The sequence below is a fragment of the Salvelinus namaycush genome, chromosome 25 (genome assembly GCF_016432855.1).
Source record: "Salvelinus namaycush isolate Seneca chromosome 25, SaNama_1.0, whole genome shotgun sequence".
Lineage (NCBI taxonomy): Eukaryota > Metazoa > Chordata > Actinopteri > Salmoniformes > Salmonidae > Salvelinus > Salvelinus namaycush.
The window spans coordinates 12,722,213-12,736,452 of record NC_052331.1 but is presented as its reverse complement, the minus strand read 5'-3'; the positions used below and the strand labels follow the sequence as shown (position 1 = coordinate 12,736,452).

Here is a 14,240-nt window from a genome sequence, read left to right as displayed (position 1 = left end):
TTGTAGAGTCCATGCCCCGACGAATGGAGGTTATTCTGAGGGTAAACTCAATATTTGGAAGATGTTCTACATTGTGTAGATAGCACCAACTGACTGTGCAAGGTTATTTACTTATACACAATAAAGACATCTTCTTGAAGCTACAAAATCAATTCCTTCTGTCATCCCACTGCTGACACCAATACATCCCACTGCTGAAATCTATGTACCTCCCACTTGTGAAACCAATGGACTGTAACAATTCCACATCCCCTCCACTACACACCTGAATTAACAAGTGTGAGTGAACAACCTTTGGTTAATTCCATTTTGAGGCCAAGATGAGATTTCTAATAACTACACTGGGTGTGTTACTATACTGTACTATATCCTATACCCTAATAACTATACTGGGTGTGTAACTATACTGTACTATATCCTATACCCTAATAACTATACTGGTGTGTTACTATACTGTACTATATCCTATACCCTAATAACTATACTGGGTGTGTTACTATACTGTACTGTATCCTATACCCCAATAACTATACTGGGTGCGTTACTATACTGTACTATATCCTATGCCCCAATAACTATACTGGGTGTGTTACTATACTGTACTATATCCTATATCCTAATAACTATACTGGGTGTGTTACTATACTGTACTATATCCTATACCCTAATAACTATACTGGTATGTTACTATACCCTAATAACTATACTGGGTGTGTTACTATACTGTACTATATCCTATGCCCCAATAACTATACTGGGTGTGTTACTATACTGTACTATATCCTATACCCTAATAACTATACTGGGTGTGTTACTATACTGTACTATATCCTATACCCTAATAACAATTCTGTGTGTTTTACTATACTGTACTATATCCTATACCCTAACGTACAATATGTTCAAAGGATTCACATAAATGCGACCTATTTACATATCCATCCAGATCTATGTTTTATCCCATTGCATGCATAGTCCTACATTACATGTTATACACTGCTCAAAAAAATAAAGGGAACACTTAAACAACACAATATAACTCCAAGTCAATCACACTTCTGTGAAATCAAACTGTCCACTTAGGAAGCAACACTGATTGACAATAAATTTCACATGCTGTTGTGCAAATGGAATAGACAAAAGGTGGAAATTATAGGCAATTAGCAAGACACCCCCAATAAAGGAGTGATTCTGCAGGTGGTGACCACAGACCACTTCTCAGTTCCTATGCTTCCTGGCTGATGTTTTGGTCACTTTTGAATGCTGGCGGTGCTCTCACTCTAGTGGTAGCATGAGACGGAGTCTACGACCCACACAAGTGGCTCAGGTAGTGCAGCTCATCCAGGATGGCACATCAATACGAGCTGTGGCAAGAAGGTTTGCTGTGTCTGTCAGCGTAGTGTCCAGAGCATGGAGGCACTACCAGGAGACAGGCCAGTACATCAGGAGACGTGGAGGAGGCCGTAGGAGGGCAACAACCCAGCAGCAGGACCGCTACCTCCGCCTTTGTGCAAGGAGGAGCACTGCCAGAGCCCTGCAAAATGACCTCCAGCAGGCCACAAATGTGCATGTGTGTGCTCAAACGGTCAGAAACAGACTCCATGAGGGTGGTATGAGGGCCCGACGTCCACAGGTGGGGGTTGTGCATACAGCCCAACACCGTGCAGGACGTTTGGCATTTGCCAGAGAACACCAAGATTGGCAAATTCGCCACTGGCACCCTGTGCTCTTCACAGATGAAAGCAGGTTCACACTGAGCACATGAGCACATGTGACAGACGTGACAGAGTCTGGAGACGCCGTGGAGAACGTTCTGCTGCCTGCAACATCCTCCAGCATGACCGGTTTGGCGGTGGGTCAGTCATGGTGTGGGGTGGCATTTCTTTGTGGGGCCGCACAGCCCTCCATGTGCTCGCCAGAGGTAGCCTGACTGCCATTAGGTACCGAGATGAGATCCTCAGAGCCCTTGTGAGACCATATGCTGACACATGCACATTTGTGGCCTGCTGGAGGTCATTTTGCAGGGCTCTGGCAGTGCTCCTCCTTGCACAAAGGCGGAGGTAGCGGTCCTGCTGCTGGGCTGTTGCCCTCCTACGGCCTCCTCCACGTCTCCTGATGTACTGGCCTGTCTCCTGGTAGCGCCTCCATGCTCTGGACACTACGCTGACAGACACAGCAAACCTTCTTGCCACAGCTCGCATTGATGTGCCATCCTGGATGAGCTGCACTACCTGAGCCACTTGTGTGGGTTGTAAACTCCGTCTCATGCTACCACTAGAGTGAGAGCACCGCCAGCATTCAAAAGTGACCAAAACATCAGCCAGGAAGCATAGGAACTGAGAAGTGGTCTGTGGTCACCACCTGCAGAATCACTCCTTTATTGGGGGTGTCTTGCTAATTGCCTATAATTTCCACCTTTTGTCTATTCCATTTGCACAACAGCATGTGAAATTTATTGTCAATCAGTGTTGCTTCCTAAGTGGACAGTTTGATTTCACAGAAGTGTGATTGACTTGGAGTTACATTGTGTTGTTTAAGTCTTCCCTTTATTTTTTTGAGCAGTGTATAAAGAAAATGTCAAAATGGCTCAGCAGTGAGCTGAGCTGAGCTGAATGACTGAAGCGTGCTCCAGTGCAGTTTCAGGAGCCTCTCCATTGTGGGAGTTGGTTTCTAACATGCAATGTGCTTTCACTACCACTTCAGCTCTAGGTGAGTGTGGATAATTATGTGGTGATGACTGGGGGCATCTGCTGCCTGTCCCATTAAGCTCTCGCTCAATCGCAGGCCTGAACTGATGTACAACCACCTCGAACTTCCGCGCACTCCAATAGCATTTTCTCTTTTCTTGAAATTAGACACTTCTGTTAATCTCACAAAATGCTTTGTGGGGAATGTTTTGCTAATATTTAGCTGCATTGTCTAAGCTTGTCTACTCAAGCATGTACTGTAGCATTCACGCTTTGTGATGTGGAGTGAATTAATAAAAACACTACACAAACTAGTGTAGATCACTCCATAGATCAACAACTTTCATAAAACCCCTGAGTTATTAAGGGGCCAGTGTACAAAAAAATAACTACCACAGCTTTCTGCAGCGATATGCCATCCCATCTGGTTTTTGCTTTGTGGTACCATGCTTCTGTAAGGATTGACGCTGGTAGAGACGAGAAGCAGGTACAGGGAGTGAACATTTAATGGCAACAGACATGGAACAGGACAGCACAGCGTCTGGACATGAACACATAACGACATTAATGCAGACACAGGGAACAAACAGGGGAGCAGACAGTTATAGATGGGGCAATCAACAAAGGGAAGGAGTCCAGGTGAGTCCAATGAGCGCTGCCGTGCGTAATGATGATGTCAGGTGTGCGTAATGAAGGGCAGCCTGGCGCATTCGAGCGCCAGAGAGGGAGAGTGGGAGTATGCGTGACAGCTTCACCATAGGGATAGTGCCAGGTTTCCTCCAGACGTGACACTTGGCATTCAGGCCAAATAGTTATATCTTGGTTTCATCAGTCCAAAGAATCTTGTTTCTCATGGTCTGAGAGTCCTTTAGGTGCCTTTTGGCAAGCTCCAAGCGAGCTGTTATGCGCCTTTTACTGAGGAGTGGGTTCCGTCTGGCCACTGTACCATAAAGGCCAGATTGGTGGAGATTGTTGTCCTTCGGGAAGGTTCTCCCATCTACACAGAGGAACTCTGGAGCTCTGTCAGAGTGACCATCAGGTTCTTGGTCACCTCCCTGACCAAGGCCGTTCTCTACCGATTGCTCAGTTTGGCCGGGCGACCAGTTATAGGAAGAGTCTTTGTGCTTTCAAACTTCTTCCATTTAAGAATGATGTTCTTGGGGACCTTCAATTCTGAAGTAATGTTTTGGTACCCTTCCCCAGATCTGTGCTTCGACACAAGCCTGTCTCGGAGCTCTACGGACAATTCCTTCGACCACATGGCTTGGTTTTTACTCTGACATGCACTTTCACCTGTGTGACCTTATATAGACAGGTGTGTGCCTTTCCAAATCATGTCCAATCAATTTAATTTACCATAGGTGGACTCCAATCAAGTTGTAGAAACAGCTCAAGGATGATCAATGGAAACCGGATGCACCTGAGCTCAATTTCGAGTCTCATAGCAAAGGGTCTGAATACGTATGTAAATAAGGTATTTCTGTTTTGTATTTTTAAGAAATGTGCAAACATTTATAAAAACCTGTTTTCGCTTTGTCATTATGGGGTATTGTGTGTAGATTGATGTGGATTTTTTTTATTTAATCAATTTTAGAATAAGACTAACATAACAATTTTTTTTTTTTTAACAGACTGTCATAATGGCTCATATATGATTGACAGATTGACAAAATAGGGAAAAAAACAGTTACCATTTCATGTTTCATATTTAGACAGTGTTAATGCTGCTGTGTGTATGGCTGCTATCTAGAGTTTTATGATTGATATTAAATCAAATCAAATTTTATTGGTCACATACACATATTTAACAGATGTTATTGCGAGTGTAGTGAAATTCGTGTGTTCCTAGCTTGTGTTTCTTATCAGTCACATGTCACAGTCTGACATGTACAGTACTTACACCAGCCAATGAACAAGAAGACCCATTTTTTTAGCTTGTCCGTAGAATAAGTCATCACAATGGCTGTGTGAAGGTAGCATCCTTCAACAAACATCCAGAAAAAATTGGTCACCACAAAATAGTTATATATCGTTGTTATAAGGCGACACCAAGGCTGTAGAAAGACATAAAATGAGTTAGGTATTAGTGCAATGAAAAGCTTAACATTCATGTGAATTGTAAAAAAAAATGAAATAATATGTAACGAATGTTACCTCATTGCTCTCATGTATATTGTGGTCAATCAGCTGAAGTAGGAACCACATAACATTCCTCAAAATGAAGGTTGTTATCAAGTTCCAGTGGATTATGTTTCGAAGGCATCTTATGCTCCTAGAAATATACAGAACATTAGAAATTTGAAAAAACAACAACAATGTTTTATATACCTAAAGTTACAATATTCCAATCAAAAACATATTCCTACAGTAGGCGACAACATTTTATTCTTGGGTACAATTTACTTGATATTATATTTGACCTTTTTTAGATTAACAAGCATCAAAACACAGTTTACATACAAAGACACCAAAAAATAATCTATAATCTTGATTAAATATATGATTAGTGAAGGTTTTGAGATATACTCAACATACTTGTGTTTTCAACTGAGAGGGACCTCTTCATTTTACATTAAATGTGTTAATGGGGGGCAATCCTGCAGTTCAAATAAATGTCGCTCATTGTTTTGTAAGAGGTCACATGTACCGCAAATTAATTTAGAAGGGTACTATGGCTGTACTTGCCTTAAGCATAAGAAGAGAACGAAGGCCACGACAAGAGCTCCCACAGAAATACAGTGCCCTAGGTAGTTGATGATCAGAGCAACCTTATAGTGCATTGGATATTTCCTCTGAGGAGAGAATATCACAAGTTCTACTTCAAAATCTCGAAAGACACAAAATGATTAACACAAAATTATACAGGTAACTGCACCTTGGCATAGATTCTACAAGTGTCTGAGACTCTATTGAAGGGATGCAACACCGTACTTCCACGAGAAATTCCATAATTCTGTGTTTTGTTGATGGTGGTGGAAAACGCTGTCTCAGGCACTGGGTTGAGATCTGGTGACTGAGATGGCCATGGCATATGGTTTACATCGTTTTTATGCTCATCAAACCATTCAGTGACCACTCATGCCCTGTGGATGGGGGCATTGTCATCCTATGGGGGCATAGCCATGGTAGCCAAAATAATGCCCGAAGTAATTGCCTGCCCAGCATTTTTATACATAACCCAAAGCATGATGGGATGTTAATTGCGTGATTAATTTAGGAACCACACCTGTGTGGAAGCACCAGCTTTCAATGTACTTTATATACCTCATTTACTTGGGTTTCCATTATTTTGGCAGTTACCTGTACATACACGTTGACAGAGACATGCATTTGCAATGCAGAATTCACCTTCAAAAGTTATCAATAAAACTAAACATGGAAATGTGGAACATTCTGATAAATTACCTACTTTAGCTGACTGGATTAGTAACAATGAACAAACATTACAAAAAGCTAGGATTTTATTTGTTTCCAATTTTCTTGTGAATTTCAGAAATCAGAGCTTTGTATGTTGAGCTAATATTTGAAGTAGCTGCTTTTGAAACATAAAAAGAGAGTAGCTGCTAATGTCATTAACCGATTTGGAGGGGGGGGGGGGGGGGGGGGGCAGTCTAGAGCCAGTTGCCCTGTACACACTAACCTTAAATTTGACTATTATTAAAAACTGATGGACATTTTTGTCTCTAAACAAGTGGATTATTTATCTTTAGGCTCCCCTGATGGTATATCTACAGTATATGTAAAAAAAGTTTATAGATGTAACTTAATTAGATTATATACAGTGGGGCAAAAATGTATTTAGTCAGCCACCAATTGTGCAAGTTCTCCCATTTAAAAAGATGAGAGGCCTGTAATTTTCATCATAGGTACACTTCAACTATGACAGACAAAATGAGAAAAAAAATCCAGAAAATCACATTGTAGGATTTTTAATTAATTTATTTGCAAATTATGGTGGAAAATAAGTATTTGGTCACCTACAAACAAGCAAGATTTCTGGCTCTCACAGACCTGTAACTTCTTCTTTAAGAGGCTCCTCTGTCCTCCACTCGTTACCTGTATTAATGGCACCTGTTTGAACTTGTTATCAGTATAAAAGACACCTGTCCACAACCTCAAACAGTCACACTCCAAACTCCACTATGGCCAAGACCAAAGAGCCGTCAAAGGACACCAGAAACCAAATTGTAGACCTGCACCAGGCTGGGAAGACTGAATCTGCAATAGGTAAGCAGCTTGGTTTGAAGAAATCAACTGTGGGAGCAATTATTAGGAAATGGAAGACATACAAGACCACTGATAATCTCCCTCGATCTGGGGCTCCAGGCAAGATCTCACCCCGTGGGGTCAAAATGATCACAAGATCAAAAATCCCAGAACCACACGGGGGGACCTAGTGAATGACCTGCAGAGAGCTGGGACCAAAGTAACAAAGCCTACCATCAGCAAGGGCATTGAAGATGAAACGTGGCTGGGTCTTTCAGCATGACAATGATCCCAAACACACTGCCTGGGCAACGAAGGAGTGGCATCGTAAGAAGCATTTCAAGGTCCTGGAGTGGCCTAGCCAGTCTCCAAATCTCAACCCCATAGAAAATCTTTGGAGGGAGTTGAACATCCGTGTTGCCCAGCAACAGCCCCAAAACATCACTGCTCTAGAGGAGATCTGCATGGAGGAATGGGCCAAAATACCAGCAACAGTGTGTGAAAACCTTGTGAAGACTTACAGAAAACGTTTGACCTCTGTCATTGCCAACAAAGGGTATATAACAAAGTATTGAGAAACTTTTGTTATTGACCAAATACTTATTTTCCACCATAATTTGCAAATAAATTCATTAAAAATCCTACAATGTGATTTTCTGGATTTTCTTTTCTCATTTTGTCTGTCATAGTTGAAGTGTACCTATGATGAAAATTACAGGCCTCTCTCATCTTTTTAAGTGGGAGAACTTGCACAATTGGTGGCTGACTAAATACTTTTTTGCCCCACTGTATACACTACCGTTCAAAAGTTTGGGGTCACTTAGAAATGTCCTTATTTTCCATGAAAACACTTATTTATCCTGGTTTTAACTAGGAAAGTCAGTTGAGAAATCGTATTTACAATGACAGCCTCCCGGGGAACAGTGTGTTAACTACCTTGTTCAGAGGCAGAACGACAGATTACCTTGTCTGCTCGGGGATTCAATCCATTAACCTTTCGGTTACTGGCCCAACGCTCTAACCACTAGGCTACCTGCCGCCACATACATGAAATTAGTTGCAAAATGAATAGGACATATAGTCAAGGCGTTGACGAGGTTATAAATAATAATTGCGTCCTTCAAACTTTGCATTCGTCAAAGAATCCTCCATTTGCAGCAAGTACAGCCTTGCAGACCTTTGGCATTCTAGTTGTCAATTTGTTGAGGTAATCTGAAGAGATTTCACCCCATGCTTCCTGAAGCACCTCCCACAAGTTGGATTGGCTTGATGGGCACTTCTTACGTACCTTACGGTCAAGCTGCTCCCACAACAGCTCAATAGAGTTGAGATCCGGTGACTGTGCTGGCCACTCCATTATAGACTGAATACCAGCAGACTGCTTCTTCCCTAAATAGTTATTGTATAGTTTGGAACTGTGCTTTGGGCCATTGTCCTGTTAAGCGCTGTCCACAGGGTATGGCATGGTGTTGCAAAATGGAGTGATAGCCATCCTTCTTCAAGATCCCTTTTACCATGTACAAATCTCCCACTTTAACACCACCAAAGCACCCTCAGACCTCCACCATGCTTGACAGATGGCATCAAGCACTCCTCCCTCCAGCATCTTAATTTTTTCTGCGTCTGACGAATGTTCATCTTTGTGATCCGAACACCTCAAACAAAGATTTGTCTGTCTATAACACTTTTCTCCAATCTTCCTCTGTCCAGTGTCCGTGTTATTTTGCCCATCTTAATCTTTTCTTTTCTTTTTATTGGCCAGTCTGAGATATGGCTTTTTCTTTGCAACTCTGCCTAGGCGGCCAGCATCCCGGAGTCGCCTCCTCACTGTTGACGTTGAGACTGGTGTTTTGCGGGTACTATTTAATGAAGCTGCCAGTTGAGGACTTGTGAGGTGTCTGTTTCTCAAACTAGAGACTCTAATGTACTTGTGCTCTTGCTCAGTTGTGCACCAGGGCTTTCCACTCCTCTTTCTATTCTGGTTAGAGACAGTTTGCACTGTTCTGTGAAGGGAGTAGTATACAGCGTTGTACGAGATCTTCAGTTTCTTGGCAATTTCTCGCATGGAATAGCCTTCATTACTCAGAACAAGAATAGACGTACGAGTTTCAGAAGAAAGTTATTTGTTTCTGGCCATTTTGAGCCTGTAATCAAACCCACAAATGCTAATGCTCCAGATACTCAACTAGTCTAAAGAAGGCCAGTTTTATTGCTTCTTTAATCAGAACAACAGTTTTCAGCTGTGCTAACATAATTGCAAAAGGGTTTTATAATGATCAATTAGCCTTTTAAAATGATCAACTTGGATTAACTAACACAACGTGCCATTGGAACACAGGAGTGATGGTTGCTGATAATGGGCCTCTGTACTCCTATGTAGACATTCCATAAAATAAAAATCTGTCGTTTCCAGCTACAATAGTCATTTACAACATTAACAATATCTACACTGTATTTCTGATCAATTTGATGTTATTTTAATGGACAAAAAAAAAGCTTTTCTTTCAAAAACAAGGATATTTCTAAATGACCCCAAACTTTTGAACGTTAGTGTACAGTACCAGTCAAAAGTTTGGACACACCTACTCATTCAAGGATGTTCTTTATTTTTACTAATTTCTACATTGTAGAATAATAGTGAAGACATCAAAACTATGAAATAACACACATGGAATCATGTAGTAACCAAAAAAGTGATAACCAAATCAAAATATATTGTATATTTGAGATTCTTCAAATAGCCACCCTTTGCCTTGATGACAGCTTTACACACTCTTGGCATTCTCTCAACCAGCTTCATGAGGTTGTCACCTGGAACGCATTTCAAATAACAGGTGTGCATTCTTAAAAGTTAATTTGTGGAATTTCTTTCCTTCTTAATGTGTTTGAGCCAATCAGTTGTGTTGTGACAAGGTAGGGGTGGTATGCAGAAGATAGCTCTTTTTGGTAAAAGACCAAGTCCATATAATGGCAAGAACAGCTCAAATAAGCAAAGAGAAACACAGGCCATCATTACTTTAAGGCATGGTTTAAGGTCAGTCAATGCGGAAAATGTCAAGAACTTTGAAAGTTTCTTCAAGTGCAGTCGCAAAAAAACACCAAGTGCTATGACGAAACTGGCTCTCATGAGGACCGCCACAGGAAAGGAAGACCCAGAGTTACCTCTGCTGCAGAGAATAAGTTCATTCGAGTTAACTGCACCACAGAAATTGCAGCCCAAATAAATGCTTCACACAGTTCAAGTAAGAGACACATCTCAACATCAACTGTTCAGAGGAGACTGTGTGAATCAGGCCTTCATGGTCAAATGAAGGCCTGATTCAAGAAACCCCTACTAAAGGACACCAATAATAAGGAAATCTATCCTTTGGTCTGATGAGGTCTTTTTGAGACGCAGAGTAGGGGAATGGATGATCTCTGCATGTGTGGTTCCCACCGTGAAGCATGGAGGAGGAGGTGTGATGGTGTCGGGGTACTTTGCTGGTGACACTGTGTGTGATTTATTTAGAATTCAAGGCACACTTAATCAGCATGGCTACCACAGCATTCTGCAGCGATATGCCATCCAATCTGGTTTGCGATAGTGGGACAGTCATGTGTTTTTCAACAGGACAATGACCCAACACACCTGTGTAAGGGCTATTTGACCAAGATGGAGAGTGATGGAACACTGCATCAGATGACCAAGCCTCCATAATCACCTGATCTCAACATAATTATATTATTGGAGTTTGACCACAGAGTGAAGGAAAAGAGGCCAAGATGTGCTCAGCATATGTGGGAACACCTTCAAGACTGTTGGAAAAGCATTCCAGGTGAAGCTGGTTGAGAGAATGCCAAGAGAACACCAAGAGTTTGCAAACCTGTCATCAAGGCAAAGGGTGGCAACTTTGAAGAAAACTCAAATCTAAAATATATTTTGATTTGTTTAACACTTTTTTGGTACTACATGATTTCATATGTGTTATTTCATAGTTTCGATGTCTTCACTATTATTATACAATGAGAAAATAGTAAAAAATTTACTTTTGACTGGTACTGCATACATACATACATACATACATACATACATACATACATACATACATACATACATACATACATACATACATACATACATACATACATACATACACAGTTGAAGTTTACATACACTTAGGTTGGAGTCATTAAAACTCGTTTTTCAACCACTCCACAAACTATAGTTTTGTCAAGTCAGTTAGGACATCTACTTTGTGCATGACACAAGTCATTTTTACAACAATTGTTTACAGACATATTATTTCACTTATAATTCACTGTATCACAATTCCAGTGGGTCAGACGTTTACATACACTAAGTTGACTGTGCCTTTAAACAGCATGGACAATTCCAGAAAACGATGTCATGGATTTAGAAGCTTCTGATAGGCTAATTGACATCATTTGAGTCAATTGGAGGTGTACCTGTGGATGTATTTCAAGGCCTACTTTCATACTCAGTGCCTCTTTGTTTGACATTGTGGAAAAATCTAAAGAAATCAGCCTAAACCTCAGGAAAAAAACATGGAGACCTTGATCTGCATACACAAGTCCTACCAACCTTCTCCTCCAAAATGGGTTCACAACTGGAGTAGTTGCTCTTCAGAGCCCACGTTCCATTATCTATGCATTCTCTGTATGCGCTCCCTGCGAAAAGAGGAGCGAGAGGATCGTAAACTTATGGTCACATTACTTATGGGATACAATGTAAGTAAAAGTACATTCAACGGAGTTAACAGAAAGAGTGTGGGTGTGTGGTTAAAATCAATGGGGAAGCCACGGGAGGGCTTCCCCAATTATCACAAACTATGTTGTGATAATTGCATTGTTTGTTCTATAAGCCATTAGAAATGCTTTTATAGGGCATCGTAGTAGCCAGTATAAGACCGATAAACCATAGCCTACATCGTTTCACAGACACAGTTCCAAAAGACAAGTGTCACACAGCGCCGGAATAAATTCAAACACAGACGTTTGCCAAATTATCAGATTTAAAACTGGACATACACTATATATACACAAAAGTATGTGGACACCCTTCAAATTAGTGGATTTGGCTATTTCAGCCACAACCCATTGCTGACAGGTGTATAAAATCCAGCACACCGCCATGCAATCTCCATAGACAAACACTGCCAATAGAATGGCCTTACTGAAGAGCTCAGTGACTTTCAACATGGCATCGTCATAGGATGCCACCTTTTCAACAAGTCAGTTCATAACATTTCTGCTCTGCTAGAGCTGCCCCGGTCTAGTGGAAACATCTATGACCAACAACAGCTCAGCTGCGAAGTGGTAGGCCATACAATAATCCTGAAGCGCGTAGCATGCAAAAAGTAGGAATAATGGTCTGAGGCTGTTTTTCATGGTTTGGCCTTGGTCCCTTAGTTCCAGTCAAGGGAAATCTTAACGCTACAGCATACAACATTCTAGACGATTTCCTGTTTCAGCATGACAGTGCCCCCGTGCACAATGTGAGGTCCGTACAGAAATGCTTTGTCAAGATAGGTGTGGAAGAACTTGACAGAGCCCTGATCTCAACCCTATCGAACACCTGTGGGATGAATTGTAATGACGACTGCGAGCCAGGCTTAATCGCCCAACATCAGTGCCCGACCTCACTAATGCTCTTGTGGCTAAATGGAAATCCCCGCAGCAATGTACCAACATAAGTGGAAAGCCTTTCCAGAAGAGTGGAGGCTGTTATAACAGCAAAGGCGGGACCAACTCCACATTAACGCCCATGATTTTGGAATTAGATGTTAGACGAGCAGGTGTCCACATACTTTTGGTCATGTAGTGTATGTCCTGTTTAAGTACACAAATAAAAATGTAACAAACACTTAAAATGACCAACACAGCATGGTCCAATGTGAGTTAAAGTTAGTTGGCGAAGTTCAAATCACCATCGGTATCCTCAAAATGTAATAACGTCCTAAAATATTTTTTCGGAGCAGCAAGATTAAAATAGCCTAATGCGAAATTTGTAGGCTAACTATAGGTAGAAGCCCCCGGAAGAGCGCGCAACAGAGCAGTGTACTGCCTACACTCGGTTTGTTTAAATGAAATAATGTTCATTAAATTGCTTGTAGTAGTAGCTAAAGTTTGTATTGCTACTGATTCAGTGACGTGGTCAGCCTTTACTGCTGGGACTGCAAGTTTGTGTCCCGGTTTCCTGTTAAGTAGCAGTTAGCTGCTAGACATCAAGAAAATGGAGCGGGCTAACACTAGCAGTGCTAGCCCACTGGTGTTTTTATCCACAGCTGAGCACAAATGCTTCAGGTGTGAGATGATTTTCACACAATCACAAGATAACGATAAGGTGGAACTGGAAATTGGACATGGATTTGTCTGCCCTAAATGCACCACCATCTAGTATCTTAGGGAAGAGATCATCTGGCTGTTAGCTCGGCTGAGAGAAAAAAAAACTGCTTTCAAAGTACACCGACCTTGCTGTATCCCAGGCAAATCGAATCTCAGTTTTAAACAACTCTGTCTAAGTCGGGCGGTGTTGTTCTGTCCCAATCCAACAGGCAACTCTGTGGCCCATGGGAGACTGGACGCTCGCAAGGCGTAGGAGTTCGGGGAGGCAGTCTGGCCACCCATCTATCCGAGAAGATCCGATCCGGCTATCAAACAGCTTTGCCCCACTTGAGACGGACCTACCAGCCCAGGATTATTTCCAGCAACATCGCAAACTGTTTTAGACTGATAGACAGGATATGGTAGTGCTCCAGTTCTCCCTGTAAAAATAAGCAACAGGGGACTTGGAAACCATATCAACTCCTATACAAATGACACTATGGTTATCGTGAGTAACCTAATTGATGTTCTTTTAACTCCACCTTCTAGTGAGTTTATACAAACTGTCATCTCCTACCATTCTGATAGATTGGAGACTGTCAGAAAATGTGTTTGTCACGTTAATAATTTAGTTATTTCATTGGTTACCTCGAGGCAGAGTGGCCCACACTCATTGAATATGGCACTTTTCAATGTTAGAGCAATCCCTCGTAAAACCTTTCTCGAAATGATTGCATGTTTCTCACTGAAACATGGCTGCCTTCCGACTATAGTATCGCTCTTATTGACGCCTCCCCCTGGACTACAGCTTTTCATACTCTATCAGAAAATGGGAAAAGGGTGGGGGGACAGCCTGTATTTTTCCTAATGCTCTCAGCTGTAAGGACATTATTTAATTTGGCAACTTTGTGTCAACTTTTAAGCATCATGGTATACTGTTTAAATGTCAGCCACCAGTGCTGGCCATAACCATGTATAGGCCTCCAAAGCACTGCCCCACTTTCTATACTGATTTATCTGAAC

The 14,240-nt window shown here is 41.6% G+C and overlaps 1 protein-coding gene across 3 annotated transcripts in view; it reads right to left on the bottom strand.

Annotated features, from left to right (window-relative positions):
- LOC120020067 (corticotropin-releasing factor receptor 2) overlaps positions 1 to 14,240 on the bottom strand; it is an 86,558-nt gene that overhangs the window by 9,884 nt on the left and 62,434 nt on the right. The window contains exons 2-6 of one of the 3 annotated variants that reach the window (XM_038963505.1): positions 11,499 to 11,561; positions 11,225 to 11,244; positions 5,373 to 5,479; positions 4,842 to 4,959; positions 4,588 to 4,741 (exon numbers count right to left, since the gene is read on the bottom strand). In XM_038963505.1, coding sequence (XP_038819433.1) covers positions 4,588 to 4,741; positions 4,842 to 4,959; positions 5,373 to 5,479; positions 11,225 to 11,244; positions 11,499 to 11,561 — 462 coding nt within the window. Of the gene's footprint in view, positions 1 to 4,587; positions 4,742 to 4,841; positions 4,960 to 5,372; positions 5,480 to 10,055; positions 10,061 to 11,224; positions 11,245 to 11,475; positions 11,562 to 14,240 lie in introns of all 3 variants that reach the window. The other 2 variants (XM_038963504.1, XM_038963503.1) reach the window with 2 other exon arrangements.